This window comes from Phasianus colchicus, chromosome 1, assembly GCF_987193195.1.
Source record: "Phasianus colchicus chromosome 1, bPhaCol1.hap1.1, whole genome shotgun sequence".
Lineage (NCBI taxonomy): Eukaryota > Metazoa > Chordata > Aves > Galliformes > Phasianidae > Phasianus > Phasianus colchicus.
In genome coordinates, this window is record NC_143436.1 from 50,576,407 (window position 1) to 50,595,162 (window position 18,756).

At 41.7% G+C, this 18,756-nt stretch overlaps 1 protein-coding gene across 1 annotated transcript; it reads right to left on the reverse strand.

The window, feature by feature from the left end:
- Positions 1–1,873: 1,873 nt before the first annotated feature.
- On the reverse strand, positions 1,874–18,595 carry XPNPEP3 (X-prolyl aminopeptidase 3). The gene is made up of 10 exons (XM_031600235.2): positions 18,490–18,595; positions 17,422–17,538; positions 14,495–14,902; positions 13,052–13,254; positions 12,524–12,586; positions 9,790–9,903; positions 7,405–7,490; positions 6,612–6,795; positions 5,026–5,146; positions 1,874–4,170 (listed from the first exon to the last, which is right to left on the reverse strand). The coding sequence occupies exons 1-10, from the start codon at positions 18,533–18,535 to the stop codon at positions 4,004–4,006; spliced, it is 1,509 nt and encodes a 502-aa protein (XP_031456095.2). The 5' UTR covers positions 18,536–18,595; the 3' UTR covers positions 1,874–4,003.
- Between the last annotated feature and the right edge of the window lie 161 nt (positions 18,596–18,756).

Consider the following 18,756-nt stretch of genomic DNA (forward strand, 5'->3'; position numbering starts at 1 on the left):
GAAATTAAAAAAATCTCAATTTATTGCAGTGCAGACTTTTGTTATCCAGTTACATGAAGTACTCATCATAATTAAAATATTTTGGTCATTTATCTCATATGGATTTTTTCTAAATTTAACCCTAACACTTTTTAGCTTTACAGTAATTTTCCTAGGAGTAATTACTAAATTTCCATAGCAGCAATTTGGAAGCTTAGAAGTATATAACCTCAGCCTCACTCCCTCCATCGTAGCAAAGATTTTTGCCTCGAAACCTACTTTCCCCAATTCACATTTTTAAAGCATGGCACATGATCAATAACGTGAAAGTGCAAAAAACTTTCTCATCTGATAATTCTGATTGATTTTTAGATGAAATAATTAAACTAACTGTTAAGACCAAGTTCATCAATACAATCTGACTGCTGTGTTCCCTCCCTCTTGAGAAAGAGGAATCAATCAGGGTCTCCTGGCTCGTGTAACCTGTCATAGCTACCGTGCTGCTCTGAGAACCAAATTGCCATTTCACACCTGATTGTTTTCACCTTGCTCTTATAACCACCTGCACACACCCCTGGCTCCAAATTATGCCCTCCTCCTGAATCTTCTACACTGCACTGTACATTTCCAGAAGCCTCCACCTCCATTCTGTCCTGTGTGCTCCTTTCTACACTATCAGGTTGCTTTGTGAAACGTCAAATACAGTTTTAGAAAGACATATTGTATTTTTCACAGATAACAGAGATTGAGTGGCAAATTGTGCTAAATGCCAAATTTATTTCCATTTTGATGACAGATGCATATCTACAAATTAACGCCCTCTGCTCAGACTGTACTTTAACAGTGGGGCTTTACTACCAACCAGTTTCTGCAAAGCAGAGCAGGTTGCTGGTGGAGTATGAAATGGGAAAGTCAAGAAGAGTCTCCGAGGCTTTCTCTGAAAGCCAAGCAGCTTCTTCATAGGGATGGCTGCCTGAATTCAAAATTTCATCTCTTAAGACATGTGGCTTAGTTAAAAAAAAAAATCCCTCCCTAACATGTCTTGCTTATACCTGAGTTTTTGCTGAATCAAGAAGTCCATGAAAATGTGCCTTAAGGTTATGCATATCCAAGCTCATAGGAGCCAGTGAAAGAAGTGGATCCTACAGTGAGGATCTGGAAATGGATTCACTCTCATCCAGCAGATGACAACTTGTGCTGCCACTGAGCTGCTCCTGCACCCAAGTGGTTGGAGAGAGGAATCTCTTCAAGGCAGTAAACTGGGCAGGATATGACTGGAGATCAGGGACGTACGTCATTGTTATGCGCAGTCGGAGAAGGGATTCTTTGTATTGGTTTCCTGATGAGCGATGCGTGAAATGTTCACAGATTTGGTTGTATTCAAGGGCCGCAGTGGCATGTGTGTACATACCAGCTGATACTCTGATTATCTACCTCTGCAACAACTGAGAGAAAGCCCTCAAAAATTTCAGCTGGTAACACTCAAATTTAATACATTCTATGGAATGCACTCTCATGGAGCAACAGATTCAAAACATTTGCAGCAGTTTATGCTGAAGAAATGGCTAGAAACTCTGGAAGATGTATAGAATATGGAGCAACTTACAGCCTGAATCAGGCACTTTGCATGGCAGAGCACAGCAGTCAGTCCTAGCAGATCCAGTACTCCCCATCCAAACTCTTCTTCACTGACAAACATTCTTCAACATTCCTAAGATCAACTGGTGTTTGCAAGTTGCAGGAGAGATAGAAATCAGTGTTTGTCTATATTTGACAATGTTATTTCAAGTACAAGATAGATTACAGATAATTTATAAATCTCTCTGAAAAACAGTGGTTTCTGAAGTTTTTAAATCAGTTTAATAGCCATGCAACTTGATGGCTCAATAAATGACCTTCTAGAAAACACATTATTTTTAAAATCAGTTTTTAATATATATTCCAAAGGCTTATTTACAGTACATCTAACCATTAACTCTGCAACTAAGCACAGGTGCAGATGTGGTCATCAGCAGACACATGTATTTTCAGCTACTTACGTAGCTCCAAAATCCAAGATATTTCCCAGTTGGTATGGCTCTAACAGGTGCAAATGGAAGAAAAATGGGTTAGATTGGAAGGACATCAAAAGTTGATAAGCCTCCTTTCTAACAGTTTACACTGCGATGCACAAATATCTAACAATAACTTCCATCAGAGATCAGTAGATTTTCTCTTATAGGTGAAACTTGATACATTAAACCTTGTGAAAGCATTCATTTTTGATCACATTTAAAAAACAAAATTACAGTATGTCTTGGCTGCCTTTCAAGTGCCAGATTAACACCTTGGTGGCTGCACCCTGCTTCCATTAAAAACAATGGGATATGCATGACACTGCCTGGCCTTCAAACTTCAAACCTTCAAACATTTGACTAAGTCAAATGAAACAAAGGAAAATTAAAAAAAGGGGGGATTAAAAAGAAATTGCTGTAGGTTACACAGCAACAGAGCCAGAAGTCAAACTCAGGAACCCTGCCTACCATTGCTTACATCTACTGTGGGGAGTTAAATGGGAACAAACAGGAAGAGGCACTGACATACACTAAGAAGAAAAGTGGGTGTTAGGAAATTGTGATATTATGGTGCATCAAGACAAGAGAATAGAGGAAGAGAACTAAAAAAAAGTGGAGAGGAAAAATATCTAAAGCTGCAATTAGAAAGGAAAATAAAGATGATACGAAAAAAAAACAACATATGTAACAGGAGATACATTATTAGAGACATTTTTGAGATGTTAAATAGTTGACTGTCAAAATAGCTTCATGAAATACACAGACAGCATGTTTGCCTCAAACAGGTATGTTTACTGTTGCATTACAATGGTTTGAGTGATATGCTGTTGCTGACAGGAAGTCTTCTCTTTAATCCTCATCCATCCTAGCCACAAGTCACACTTGCAGCTGCCTCAAAAATACTATCACAAAGCATTCATTACTGAGGGCATTTGGCAAAACCTAAAACCCAGCAATGCTCATGCTCTCAATGTTCTGAAAAGGCAAATTATTTCAATTAAGTGGCATAAAACTTGCAATTCTTCATGCTGCTTTCTTCACAAATGCACCGCTGAAGTGGCTGACACAGCATAAACCAGAAGGATGCTGTGACTGTCCCAGAACTGATCAACTCACATCCAGGTGACAACCAACATCCTGCCAGTGGAGCCCGGCACAGCCAATACGTTACTGGCTTCACGGGGCAGTGGCAGGCTCAGAACAAGAGCCTGGAATGGAGATCTGTGATAAAAAGAATGGAATGTGAAATACAAGAATGAACAACCTCCAGAGCTCTGTTAGTACTCTCTACTCAAACATTTCAATAAGCTGAAAGAATAGATGAGGTGTTTTCCTCTGCTGCTAGCTTAGTTTGCATCTGCTTGAACCAAACCCAAAGATATTCTTAAAATAATAAAAGCACTCTGCACAAGCTTCAGGCTACCTCCCAACCAAACCCATCTTCCCAACTACCAAAAGCCCTCTGCCCAGGGTTCTGAAGTCAAAAGTGTTTGAAATGATTTTATTTTCCAAAAGCAGCATTTTTCAGAATTTCACTTTTAAATTCTGACTATTGTGTAACTACTGCAAAAGGGTAAACAACAGGACCCTGGTCTCAGCAGTTGCACTACTGCATCTGTAGAGGAACCAGACTAAAGCTCTGCTACTGGTAGCACTCACAAAGTCCATCTATCCAAGGGCATCAGAACAGATGGACCCACATAACACAGGGATGAATCCACCCTCATGTTCTGCAACAGCTCAACATCAGCACTAGTCAAATCAGAAAGAAAATACACATAGAAAAGGTTGCTTTGCTTTTCAGCACTCAGTGCCAGAGTCTTTTGCATTCTGCTTCCCAGCCTCAGTTTTGGAAACAGCCATCAACTGTCCACACTCTCCATCATTTGACAAGTGCAGCCAGTTACAGGGATCTGCATCCCTGGAGGCACGCATCTCCTGAGGAGGATGCAAGAGGCAGAGGAGGGACATCATGAGCTGCGGCCACAGATCTGCTCGATATCATAGATCTCCTTGGGACAGTCAGCAGACAAGATGAGAGGAGAATCGTCTGCTATCACAACATCATCCTCAATGCGTACACCAATGCCACGAAATCTCTCTGGGGCACTCACATCATCTTCAGGGATATAAAGTCCTGAAAGAAGGGAGGGAATTAAAACATGCCACACTCTCCAAAACACCTTTCCCTCTCTGCACCCACCATAAGAACAGGGTTAGAATTTCAGCAGTATAAGAAGAATTTGACCTTGAAGAAGTTTAATAAGGAAAACTGCTCTCTTTCCCCTCAATCACAGCAGCTGGTAAACAAAGAAAGGGAAGTATCTGACAGTGCCTACGGACACTAGCATGTTAATAAAACTTCCACAATTACTGCTGGTCCTTCGGCACTTTCTGCTCTCAATACTGTGTTCACAGTGATGATTTTAACAGTGTTCCAAATAGAAAGAGAGAAGAGCCAAGCATTAAATATCAGTTTTCATCTGCCAGCTCCAAAATAGGTGACGAGTAGAAATAAAGTCTCATTGTGAAATGCCTCGTTTGCAAAGATAAGTTGTGAATGCTTATAATTGTGGGCTGCAAGGCTCAAGAGCAACTTACACTACAAGTGACTGGTTGAAGTTTAGTTACAATAACACAGACCACAGCACAAATGAATTTACTCTGCTTCTCTGCGCTGCAACTGACACGTAATGCTGAGGATCAAACGCCAGCAGTCTTAAGTTCTAAATTATTCTGTCTCTTGCTGCACAGACACTTTCTGAGAATTCATGCCCACACGTTGGCTGTATTTGAGATGGAAACACAATTTTCAAATATTCTAATATTTTGGGAGGGGTGTAAGATAAGGTTTTCCAACATTTCAGTCATTTTCAAGTTCATCAGGAAAGGACCTGAATGCTTTGGTCAGAGGAAGCAACTAACAATTCAAAGTAGTACTGTTATCCTCAGCGTTATATGATTTTGTCCACCACTGACTGTATCTTTTTACCTGGTTCAATGGTTATCACCATGCCTGGCTGGAGTGGGACAGACCGGGATATATCTGGGGTATCATGAACATCCATGCCCAAGTAATGGCCCACGTGATGTGGGCAGTACCTTCGAACAGCCTGTCAGAAAACAAAGCAAGTGTTATGGAGGTAATTAAATGCAGCCAATCTGTTGTTCAAATGCAGAAGATGGGAAGAAGAGAGACAGCAGTTATGTGCTGTGCTTAGTTATCTGCTTGTCCCTGGGCCCTCAATTTACCAGAACTGAAGGGCCCTCAAAACCTAACAGTACAAACTGCCTATTCTGAATGCCTTTCCACTCAAGCACAAGCTTAAGCACATCCACACCTTAACATGACAGGCAAGACTTCAGTTTTTATCTCACTGACCTTTGCTGCCCCAATCCTTCCCATCACTTAAACATCCACACCCTGTGTGGCTCCTATCAGCAGACCACAACAAATGGCAGCAGCCAGCACAGCTGCTAGGTGCTGTGGTGTAGCAGTCACGTATGCATTAAAGAAAAGAAGCAATGCCAATTCCATCCAGCAGCTACAGCAGGATTCTAACCCATCTCTACTGGGCACTGTTACCACCTCCCCTTGCACCATCCTAATCCCCTCTCTCCAGAGAGGAGCTCCCGTCAGCAGGAATCAAAGAGCTAATTCCTCCTCTGTCCCCCAGCGGCTCATGTTCACTGAGGACTGAGCTGCAGACGTTGCTCTCATCTGGCTGTGCTGCCACCTGCCGAGAGAAATTGGCATGATCGCCTCCATTCGGAGGCGAGAACTTGTGCTGTTACCGTACTGACGCTGTAGGACAATTAAATCTGGCAGAAGTTTGTACTGCTGCCAAAAGGATAGTTCTTCCACCTGGTCCCTGCCATCTTTTCTGGTACTGGCATCAGCAATCATGCAGATTTGCGATGAGTGGGACCAGAAAACTTCTTTAATGGCAAAACAATCCTATTTTACCTGCAGGTTTAGCTCCAAGGCAGCCCAGTTCCCCACTGCGTTCTCCAGATAATTCTGTGAATCCCAGCAGTGACACAGAGAGGTACAGAAGAGGCAGCAGGTGGAAACACTGAGAAACTGGGCTGCACTTTTTGGTGGCATTGCAGATTAACGTTATTTTAAACAAATCTCAAAACTCTGACTAATTGCCTGCAGTCAACCATGCACACAGCCTTCTGTATCAGTGCCAATGTTTCCCTAGGTCTGTTTGGATTACTTGTATTTTAAAGCTACATCGACATTAATAAGACCACTGGAAATGGATTTGCAGAGGGAAAAAGAAAGTGCAAGAGGGACAGTATCCTCACTGCACGTGTGTAAGGCCTGGGTGTTATTTCAGACCAAATTGTGGGCTGAATGCCCATTAGGGATTGAAACAGATCTTCAAATTTAGCCTCACCTGAAAGAAATCCGGTCCAGCACTGAGACCAGCCCACAACATGAATTAAGTAGGGATAATTAAAAGATTCATTTCAAAAGCATATTCCTGATCTAAACTAAAGCCACTAACATAACCTACAGATGCAACAATCACAGTGGGGAGAAGCTGGATTAAAAAAACTTTCAGGCACCTTAAAGAAGTGGTTGTCAGTGATGCTGCTCTTTAGAATCCCCAAGTCTTTCAGCTTCTGTCCAATAAGGCTCAGCATGAGGCTGTAGATATTTTCTAGACTCACACCTGGGGAGCAGAGGCTCAGGCAGGATTTCTGGATGTCCAGGACAGCCTGGTACAGTTCTGCTTGAGGTTTGGTGAACCTGCAAATCATTGAGAAAAGGAACAAAGCACATTTCTCACAATTAAGTCCTCCACCCAGAAGTTGTTTTAGAGACAGATTCAGTTCAGTGCTGAAGCAAGAAAAGTCAGAAAGGGAAGCAACTGTCTCCTTATGGGAAATGCCAGACAAGGTAACACTGAAACATGCCCTTCAACACACTGTGTAGAGGCAGGGTTTCTACTTAACCTCCTTACCCCAAAGCAAGCCAAGGCAACACTACTGCTGGAGACAGAACACACTTGAGCCCAATATGCAGGAATCAAACACACAACCAGAGGGACACTGCACCAGCCATGTACTGGTTAGCTAAACTCCTGTTCTAGTACTCTGAGTAAGGAACAGCTGAATGCACAAAAGCCATCTCTTCTCTTTAAACATACCATAATACCTGAAAAAGCAGCAATTAATGAAACAGTGGGAAATACAGCTTCTCACATTGAAAGATTTGTTTGTATAATTTCATTACCCCAAAGAACTACAGAAGGGGACATACTTGAGCTATTGTCACAGACTACACACACACACACTCAGACTGTGCATTATTTAAGATCTTCTCACACTCTTTCAAAACAGCCTTGTCATAACATACCTTCCATTGATGGGCCAGGTTCGTGTGATGTCGCTTACGTAGCAGGAGGACTCACATCCACCATCTAGCAAGACCATTTCACCATCCTGAGAATAACAGGAAAAAATGCCGTGTGGATCAGTGGGTATTAAGTGAACTGATTTCTCAGAGAAGAGGAAAGGAGATGATGCAGTGATTTTTGCAAAGCAGCTGCAGAGATGTGAACTCCTTTTGCAGAACAACACGCCAGCTGCTATTACTTATAAATAGGCTGCTGCAGTTGGATTGCTTCTCTGCAAGAGTCTCTCACTATTAGGCTTATCTATAGTCTGAGCTCTAACACACTGATGTCAAACACTTTAGAGTAAAAAAGACATTTTCCTTGAACTATTCTGTGCTCTGAGATATCAGCCCCATTGACACTGGAACTCCTACTCCAGCAAATTATACAGCTGACTCCTTTCACCAGTAGTTCTCTGCTTGTGACTGAGACAGAAAGGTTTTGTAAGGAAAAAAAGAGGTTTCTGAGATACCCACAAGATCATTAACGAGTAAAAATATTAGCCTTGTCACAAGACCTAGCAAAATAGCTTCTCTGATAGTACATCACTACTGTAAAATTGCTGTTTAATAATTTCTACCATCTTTCTTCTTCTCTTTTGGGGCTTTCTTGACTGCTCTAAGATACACTTCTGAATTTATCTGGTGATGAAAAACAGACTTCTGGAGATACAAGTCTCCAAATCAATTCAGCAAATCTGTCCCATGTCAATCGAATTGCTGACTGCACATTTTCCAAAAAAAGCAATGCCAAAAAGACCAAGGTCCAAGAACAAACCCACTGCCTTGCTTTTCCTCCTTAAAGGCATGAGAAACAACTAAGAGCAATCAGATCTGTGAAAACTTTGGATTTAATTATCTGTGGATTTACCTTCCTTCTATGATTACTTTATACAGAGACTTTTATAGAGATTTATTCTACAGGTCAGCGACAGTGCCAGCAGCCTTGATGTGGCATGACAAAGAATAATTCCAGCATATTAATGGAAAAAAGGATAATGCTAGCATTGCTTCCATTGCTAGCTACTGTCAATATGTGTCACACACACACTGTACAAAAACTAGAAGTAAGATGATCTCACTACTACTCTCCATTTAAACTCTATTTAAAACTTTTTCAAAACAGCTGGTTCGATTATTTAAGTAAAATATGAAATTATAGTACCTGTCCTAAGTAACATTCTAATGGCTAAGGAAATTCAGCCTGTGGTTTGACTGCTCGCTGCCTTATTATGCCAAGAGTTTTGCCCTCTTTCTTTAAAGCTGAGTCCACTAAGTGATGGACTGAAGTCCACATCTGGCCATATGCAGCCTTCAGATACCTTCTAACTTAGATACCTTGTCAGCCTATTTGGCAACAAGATGTGTAAGAGGCTGTTCATAAAAGAAAAGTCAAGTTTGTGAGTTTAACCTCCTACTTGCTAGTTTAGAAAAAAAACAAGTGACAGTTGCTTAACAGATCAACTTTAGCAGAAGCAACTGAAGTTACACGTGCATGCCTGACCTTGGATGACAGAACAACAAAAGAGGTTTATTTCTGCCAAAAACAGTCTGTCATATCTTTTGTACATGTGTCTCTACAGATCATTTCAAGGTCCGCTTGTATGCCAGCTTCAAGAAAAAAACAATGCTGGCAAGAAAAGTTTCATCTTGCATTAACATGAAACATAAATATGCCTGAATCTAAACATAAATACTTACCTGAATCTAAAGGTGTTTTATCAGGAAAGCTGGAGAGGGTTCAAATCAATGCTATGAATAATCAAAATACATTCATTAATACATTAATTTACCTACAACTGTTTAATTCGTCCCTCAATGTTTAATGGTAGACCTTTCCTGTTCCCCTTCCCTGTTTTATTGGCCAAATGGTGTCTGAAATTCATTTCAGCCTAGCCAGAGAAGGAATGCACTACTGCACCTTTGGTTGCAAGGCAAGGTCAAGAAATGCAAGTGACAGCAGAAGGATTCCAGAGTGCTTTTACTCTATCTACAGTCATCCTCTAATTTGTGAGGGCAGCAATTCATCCAGTACTGCACCACTGAAACATGGTCTGGAGCTGGCACCCTTGCTAAATTAAATATTTACAAGCTTGTTTCCAAGTCCTTCCACCTTCCACAGAAAATACAGCAGCAAGTGCACAGAGGAGAGAAAGAGACTAGAAGGAATGAAGTTAATCTATCACTGACAGTAAAGTTTACCAGGAGAGAATCCCTTTCACCCGCTAACTTGAAAACATTGAAGTGTTTCGATCTGTTCAGCCAAAACAGATCAGCAAGGGGATGCACATGGGAACAGTGTGTCACATAAATACATTTCAAGTAACTGGACGGCATACGGTTTACCTTAATGAGCTGATTGTTCTTCACATAGTGCAAAGTGTTTGATCTATTGCCACCAGCAACAACAGGGGGGTAGGCCAAGATGTCAGCACCACGAGCTCGGCACTCAAATTCAAACTGGAATATCGATTCAAAGAGGAGGAGATTGTTAGTGCTGATCTTGGTGATTAACTGCCCTGGAGCCATTATGATTCACGTGCTACAAGTCTTTTATTAATTTGTACAATGCAAAGTGAAACTGTGAAGTGACTTCATCACATGGAAGCAGCCTAGAAAGTTTTCCAGAACACTGGAGGAAATACCACAGAACTATCCATTTTTCAAGAGAGCATTTTAAACCTACACACAGCCTCATGAAAGCTCTTCCTGGTACAAGCATACTGTATCAGAAATTCATTACGTTGTCATAAATCCAGGTGAGGATTTGTTCCTACATAAAGTTTCACTGTTAGTTGCTGTACAAGTCTGCAAATTATCCATGTCGACAACAGCTGTGTTTTGATGTTTAGTGTATTTAGAGCAGTAATGAATAAAAAGGTTATAAAGCATGCAAAAAAAAAAAAGTTTTAATTCAAGAGCTTTACCTTTCTTCAGTGATGGAGCAGATGAAATGAATAAACTTGTCTATAAAGCCCCTCTATATCCTCAATATACTACTAGCTTGTCTTTTCTGTAATTAGCAAAACCACGTGGGACAGAATACTCCAGAATGCCTACACGTAGTGAAGAAGCTTTTATGAACCTGATGTGGAGTGGAAAACTGAGCTGTAAAATACACTAAAATTAAAATGATTTTCCTTATAAGTTGAACGTGTGTCTCAGTGCCACGTCAACACAGGCCCATCTGTGTCAGAATGGAGAGTCAAATCCTGCTGACATAACTCAAACATGCATCTCACTGCATTCCCTTACAAAATTCCTTGCCAAATGTGCAGGCAGGTGTCTACATTGCTTCATGACAACTATGGTAAGCTGATGTAATGAGAGGTTAGATCAAGAGAAGCAGGCTTTACAAAACGGTCTTATATATACTTTCATTTTGTACAATAAAATTGTTTTATAGAATACAATGATAACTGTGTCTCCAGTTTTGGTTAGCTGGTTTTGTAGGAAAGTACGGTAGAAAAAGACATCGATAGCAGATAAATTTAGACCTTCAGTAAAGGTGGGGAAAACACTGCTAAAGAATTCCTCACACTTACTTTGTTGCAAAAGCTGCAGAAGTTGCAAAAGCAGACACTACACTGCTAACAAGTTGTACATTAATTAGATACACACTTCTTCAGATGTGGAAGGTGAAATTCTTCTGTACACAAAAGTGAGTCTTCACTGAAATGGTCTCCCAAAGTCATTGCAAACAACCACCCAGCTAGGAAGAGCTCCTTCAATAAATGAAAATTTGTTTTTTTCTGTTTTTCCACAAAACTCCAGCTTTTGTTGTTTTTTTTTTTTCCCCTCCCTCATTACCTTGGTGATAGTTTGTAAAATGGATAGTAGAAAACAAAGTGCTTTTGATTTACACAGGTAACAAAATCACACACCTTAAAGGAAGTAATTTCTTGAACCTCACAGCCCTGTATTAAGCAAAAAGCAGACAACTAAAACATAAAAGTAACTTATTTCTTTTTTCAATTATCATATCTGTTGCACAATTTATCATCAACGGTGAATTATCTTTACTGCAGATATAATCTCTCTGCATGTTCAGTAAGAAGAGGAAGATCTAAATGTCCCAGAATTCTCACTTATTGTGGGTGGAAATGGTAAAAAAAATTCCTCTACTGAAAGCTTATGTTCAAACTCAGGATTTTTCATTTACTGGGCTAGTATGTCTCCAGAGCTATCAGTCTGCATAGATAAGGCACACTTTGGACTCTTGTCCATGAGACACACTTACTCAAACACAGATGTAGCCAGCCCACTCTTTTACAACTTTTCAGGAATTAGCTGTTATATTTTGTCTCCCCCTTTATCTCTTATTTTCTTTAAGCCTCCTCATTCTTCCTCCTCACGGCTTTCCTTTGCTTTTTCTCCCACACAGAAACTTCCCTCACACAAACCATGCACTCCTTTAACCAAATCTTCATGTAATAGCTTCCCACCATCACTGATGGGATTACTCTGTGTCTTGCCGCAAAACTCAAGGTGCTCTGAAGAATCAGACCAGCATCTTCAAAGAGGGACTAGAGAAGAAGCTTACTTTTCAGTTAACTTTACCCACCCCCCGCCTCTTTTTTAATGCCTTTAAATTCATAATAACCATTTGTGGAGCTTTGACTCCATCTTTATTGACTCTTGGAAATAAAGACAACGAACAAAAGACCTCCAGGAAGAATATTTTGTCCTCAGCATAAGAGCACTGAACTTTGGAGCCCATCCATATGTGAGAGCAACAGTTCTGGTATGGCTACCAGGTACAAGATATATATCTGTAGGGGTGGAAAAACACTTTTGCTATTATAAGCTCCAAATTCAGATTCTGTTGACATCTCTAAGCACACTCTAAAACAATCTGCTGCAACAGTGCAACTCTTTTTAAATCAGAAGAGCTGTTCAAACAAGGCTACAGTTCTTGACTGAGGGGAGTTTGGGGTATGCCCAAGGCACCATGAGAGTTGGGTATGTATATTTCTCTTTCTCTATATGTATATTATAGGGAGATTTGACATTCCTAGTTTCTGGGAAGAGTAAGAAACATTTAACCCTTCCATCCCACCTCCAACAATGACACACTCACCTTTGCATACAGAAAGGCTTCATCCACTGGAGATTTTCTGGCAAACATTGTCTCTATGAAAGCCTACCAAAAATAAATAAATAAATAAATAAATAAAAGGATCTTTCAGTTAGTAAAGGACCTGCTGTTACCTGCTGTCTTTTGGGGAGTGCCTAAAATCAGCTGTTTCCTTGAAAATAATGGAATAAATGGAGAAGAAAATAGCATGAGGAAGGAGAAGAGAAGTTGAGGAGACGGTATAAGGGGCACTGCTGTTCCTGAATAAACACAACTTTAAAACAAAGTCTAACACTTGCTGGCTCATCTTGGCTGACATTACATTAATTGAGAGAAGCTAGTGATACATGCTGTCTTCCTGTGTCTCCTTGTGATGTGGAGGGAGCTGAGCCCAGCCAAAAGCTGAGAAACAGCAGTTCAGTAACTAAGATCGGATCTTATCCTTCCAACCTAACTCACGCTATAACACCCTCTCCACTTTCTTGTTTAAAGGAATGCACTGGCTCTTTCTGAGAGTACACAACTGCGTACCTCTGATGTTACTCGTCCAGCTATTTTCATCCTTTCAATCTCTGCAGGAGATTTGATCAGCCGAAGGTTTTGCACTAGATGCCGAATGCCTTGGATGTGATTTTTGCTCCGAGCTTTTATCTCAGCCAGGGGCTGCATATAGTCACTGTGCAGTTCTTTATGCACTGGTTTAGTCACATCATACCACACCTTGTTTGACTCACCTGGAATACAAAACAAACGTTGATGCAGATGAAGATAAATTCAGAAATTCCCTCCTCATACTGTACAAAATCATCCTCCTAAGCTAAACCTGTTGCTGCACTGGTAATTTTCTCTGAATCTGTATTTACAGATCATATATTTACTGTCAGATAATTTAATCCCTTTAAAATCCAGAAAATTAGCAATGCATAACATGTATATTTGACAAATCCCCATTTGTATGCAAATATTGGGTTTTCTGATCATCACTGATCTTGCACAGATAAATGTAGCTCGTGTATCAAAGTTGTGGTGGCGTAGGCAAGCAAGTCACTGCACTGCAGTGGGACATGTTTTGAATCATTCTCTCATTTATCCACTGCATGGAATCAGGGTCATTATTGACCACGCTTCAGTATATCTTTGGTGAGCAACTGCTTATTTCAGCCATTTAGAGGAGACGAACTTACTGAGGACAAGTGTATTTACCTATGTAAAAATTTATTTAGAACATCAGAATTAGCACCTGTTTCCCCATAGGAACATTTTTAATGGGAACAAAGGTGAGAGAACTAACAAACTCCCTTGATGGATAATTTTTCAAGTCTATTATGAATAAATTCCTTCAAGTTTCCAGTGCTTCAGAGTGGTTCTGGCCTTATCAGCAAAAGAGATGTGCCTAAAACAGCAACACATGCTCTCTTGTTTATTCTGTTCCTTACTTTTCAGAGATATGTCCATCAGTGTTCACATGTGTACCCAAAAAAACTCAGGTTACATATGAGAGGCTGTGAGTAGTAGTTCTGCATCACCTCAGTGGATTTCCAAAGAAAATATAATGGAAATCAAAGATGTCAGCTAACTAAAATTTTCTGTGAATAGGCCAAACACAGAATAATAGGCAGGAGCAGCAGAACTAGCCTCTTACTTGCACAGACCACCTCTCAATTTACAAGTACTGTAACTGAGATCACGTGGGACAGAAGGTGGGAATTCATGCTGGCTAGTTTTAGATGCCTAAATTAAGATTCTGCATCTTTTTTACAGTCATCCAAAAGGGATATATTACTTCTAATCAGAGTATGTTAAAGCACTTACACGACAACTTCCTTGCTTCCATCACCAATACAAGCTCACAGATTAGGTGTTTAAGAGAGGAGCCTATATCTGCTTAGTACAGTTTCTTCCCAAAACTATTAAGATGTACTATTCAGACCCTACAACCCACGCCTCATCTCATCCCCCCTTCATTTTTGTTACCTTTCAGCTTGGCCACCAAGTGCCCGAACTCCTCAATAGTGTAAGCTTCATCTACTCCTGTCAGAGCGATGGCCCCATCTGTGCCTGACCTGGGCCCATCCCACAGCTCTCGGCTCGGATCTCTCCGGGGCACAAAAAGTATGGCCTTGTGAGAGGGCAGCGCTTTGCCAGGAAGGCTCTGCAGCACCAGGATGCTGTCAGGCTCCTGGAACCCACAGAGATACAGGAAGTTCGTGTCTTGGTGGAAAACGTAGGGGATGTCATTGCTCATGTAGTACACGGGGTTGGATAGCAGAATCACTGTGTGGTCCAATCCTTCCCAACCTTGGGCTTCCTTCTGGATCAATGTCATCAGTTTGTGCCGGCGAAGAGAATATTCCACCTGTGACAATCCTGGGGTTACCTCCCCTATGACCAAAAAAAATACAAGAATTCAAGTTCCTCATGATATTTTACTAATCACATGCCTGATTTCTGCTTGCTTCCTGATGCCTTTCATATGCATGGCTTCACTGCAGTCCCCGCTAGCCTTTCCATTGCTCTCTCCTACATCTTCTCAGCTCTCAGCCCTGCAGCACATCCTTGCTTACTCTGCTCCTCCACTGTGCAAAAGGGAGAAATTTGTTTTAAACACTTAGATTTTCTTGATATACATTTCTGTGCAAAGGCAGAAATCACAGAACCTGGTAGATCCAGACAATCAGCCAAAGCATTCAGTGAACAGAAGTTTGGTAGGAGTGATTTTCACAAAGATAAGGAAAAAAGAAGAAGGCAAGGCAAACTGAACTTTGCTGAACAGATGTTTTTTTTTTTATAGCATCTGGACATTGAACCAAAGATTACCTCCTTACCCTGAGCACTGATTTCCTCAGACAAAGCTAGAATGTCTGTTCAAATACACACTAAGTCATCTCATAAAGTAACTAGTCCTAAACTCTAAGGGGCAGACTGAAATTTAGATACAGGGAGAGAAGTCAGAAACACGGAGGTTCTCCTTACAGGATTCCAAGCAGAAGGAAACCATGACCCACAGGCTGGCATCACTCTGATTAAGAGAAGGAATATTTTCTGAGGAATATCTAGCTGCTCTCAATAATTAAAGACTTGGATTTTTCTGAAGCTAAATATTATATTTCAAATGACTCCAAACAAATGTTTCCTTTGATGAAAATCTGTTTCACAGTGTACCAGCCACAAAGGACAAGAAATGAAGCAATCAAGAGACTCACCAAAAGCGGACTGAAGTCGAAAGAACAACCAACAACTGTCTAAGTATATATTTTTAAGAACCTGAGATTCCTTAACTGTGCTATAGACTAAGACATAAACCTTTTCAGTGCTTTGGCTAATACCCTATTTTAACATAGGATTTAACATAGATTGCAATTTCATACTGCTAAATTATAATTTCATACACTTTCTTTTGACAATTATAGGAAAGAAAATCAAAATTTGACTTTTACTGTAAATGGATTCTCGCATGAATAGGGCAAGAGGGGGAGGCTCTATCCAACATGTTTGTCTCTGACAAAAAAAGAATTTAAAGAAGTGACACTTTCCATTTGCATTAAACTTTACAGCTCCATATTTGGGGTAGAAATTTTCTTACTTTGTTTTATCTATAGATATAGAATGACATAGAATACAGAAACTGTCTCAGTGCAATCTGATCCCGCATATTATACTGCATATTTCCTATGCTCCACTGCGTTCCTGTCAGCTAACTACTGCAAACAGTCCAGGGAACTGCAATAGAGTGGAACCTGGGAATCTCAGTTGCCTTCCAACTGTGAGGCCTAGAGTCCTCTTTGCTTTAAAGGCATTTTCTTTTAAAATTAATAACTGCAGCACAGCAACGTCATATTATTTCTGTAGAAAGGCTGAGAGCCCTGGGACTGTTCAGCTTGAGAAGACTGAGAGGAGATTTTATCAATGGGTGGGAGTCAAATGGATGGGGCCAGGCTCTTTCCAGGGGTGTGAAGCAATAGAACAAGGGGCAATGGGCACAAATTGGAATGCAGGAAGCTCCATACAAACGTGAGGAAGAAATTCTTTATCATGAGGGTGACACTGGAACAGACTGCCCAGAGAGGATATGGAGTCTCCTCTGGAGATATTCAAAACCCTCTTGTACTCTTTCCTGTGCAACTTACTCTAGGGAACCCACTTTAGCAGGGGAGTTGGACTTGATGATCTCCAGAGATCCCTTCCAGCTCCTAAGATTCTGTGGTTCCATGACAGTAATTCCTCCTGTTTTATTACGTTGGCCCACGACACCAGAGGTGAATGGTGGTGGTACAGCAGTAGAGGCTGAATCTTCTCACCAGTATTCTGTTACATTTTGTTGCTGTGCTACAGAGGCAGCAAAGGGGCATTCTGACAAAATGGTGTCTGTTATGGAAGAGCACATGAAGCAAAGGTGCGTCACTGAATTCCTCCATGAGGAAAAATAGCACACACTGACATTCTCTGATGCCTGTTGAACGCTGACGGAGAACAAAGAGTGGATGTGAGCACAGTGAGGTGGAGGTGGGTGGTGCATTTCAGCAATGGTGACAGTGACATGCAAGACAGGCCATGTTAGAGAAGGCTGTGCAGATTTTTACAAGCACAGCATGCAGGCTCTTGTTCATTGCTGGTGAAATTACATCACTAATGGTAGTGACTCTGTTGAGAAATAGTGTTTAATTGAGAGAATTTGCTCCATCAAATAGCGTTATAGTGCCCTTCTTATCTGTTGCAGGGAAATAAATAGGAGGTGTTTCTTTCAGAGTACCTTAGGAGTGACCTACATGTTAAATTAATCTAATCATAAACAAATGAAACTGTGTACGATGCAACAGAACAATATGCTGTCCTAAGCAGCACAGAAAAGCAGAGAAAATAAAGAATACCAGTGACTGGATCGTGCTGAGCATGAACCTAACCTGGTTTAAGTAGGTGTGGGTGTGTGAAGGGGCTGGGCTGGCCCAAATATCGGTTTGGAATCTTCTTCTGCTGGGCTGGCTGGATGGAGAATCTCCGGAGAACACATGACTTGCAGACTAGAGGAAAAGAAATGGATCATGTCAAAGGAAAAGAACTTTCCAATTAGAAAACTTTAGAATTATAATCAACTGACCTTACTCCTAGTAGCATTTACTTACCTCGTATCACAAAAATATCCCTATTTCACTTTCCAATATGTTATATAGTCAGACTGAAAGCAGTTTCTCAGAAGTACGGCTGCGTATCCCATTTCCAAACCCACATACAGCCAAGTAGGCAATTTTTAAAAGGAATTACATGTGTGCACTGGACTTGGGAGAGCTGTGGGAGCACACAGTAAGACAAAAGCTAAAATTAAACACAGTTGTAACAACTTTACCAACTTTGGATTTCTGTCACAGCTGACGGAGATGGCAATGAGCCTAATGGCTGATGTTCAGGGAATTGTTTGCCTTTTATTTTGCCACACCAGTTTGTGCTGCTGTGCCACAGCCCCGGATTCTGAGAACAGACGTAACCAACTCTTCATGAGCACAAGCAGGTCTGAAGTTGCCTCACACAGCAGCACCACTGAGAGCTGCTGAGGGAGCGGTCTGACACCACTGACTGGGGGTTACTTACACAGCACGATTGATAATCACAGCTTGAAGCACTCGCTGTGTGATGACTGACTGGAATAACAGCCCAGAGATCCAGGCCAGGAAGTACAGTTACAGACTGAACCGCAAAAAAATGAAAGTTTTTCCAGCATCTCCACCTACAGAGAGGACTACCAAGAATCTTGCCGCAGGACAACACAAGAGGCGTTAAATAAAGCAATACTGTGAAGGCATTAGGAAGGCTTTCCAAATTGTCGTTTTATTTCCTGAACAACGGTAGCTTCGGATCCAACCGCGCCTGTGACCCCACACTCCTCCCACCCACCGCAGTCGCCCAGCAAAAACGCGCGGCAGCCCCGGGGCTGGCAGGGCCCAGAAGCACCGAACCATTGCGGAGGAGTCTCTGACCTGCGAGGCCGCGCCAGCCCCTCACCGCCGCCAGCAGGCGCGACATGGCCGGGGGGGCCTTCCCCCAGCGCGGCGCCGCGCCGTGACCGCATCAGACGGCGCCGCGCCGCCATCTTAGGCGCCCGCCGAAGCCGCCTGCGCGGAGCCCGGGGGGCGCCGCCGGCAGCCGCAAGGTTGAGGCGGCGAAAAAGGCGGGAGGGTGCGCTAAAACAGCGCGCGACCCCTCACAGCCCGCCTAACCGCCACCCCCGCTTCTAGAAAGTTCCG

What these genes read in the sequence shown, in the direction of transcription:
- XPNPEP3 (XM_031600235.2), bottom strand. Translation starts at nt 18,535, where the DNA reads ATGTCGCGCCTGCTGGCGGCGGTGAGGGGCTGGCGCGGCCTCGCAG. An exon ending in ACCTGGCCCATCAATGGAAG is followed by an intron (nt 6,796 to 7,404) that starts GTATGTTATGAC and finishes AATGATTTGCAG; the next exon opens with GTTCACCAAACCTCAAGCAG. An exon ending in GGTGATAACCATTGAACCAG is followed by an intron (nt 4,171 to 5,025) that starts GTAAAAAGATAC and finishes CCCTTCTTTCAG; the next exon opens with GACTTTATATCCCTGAAGAT.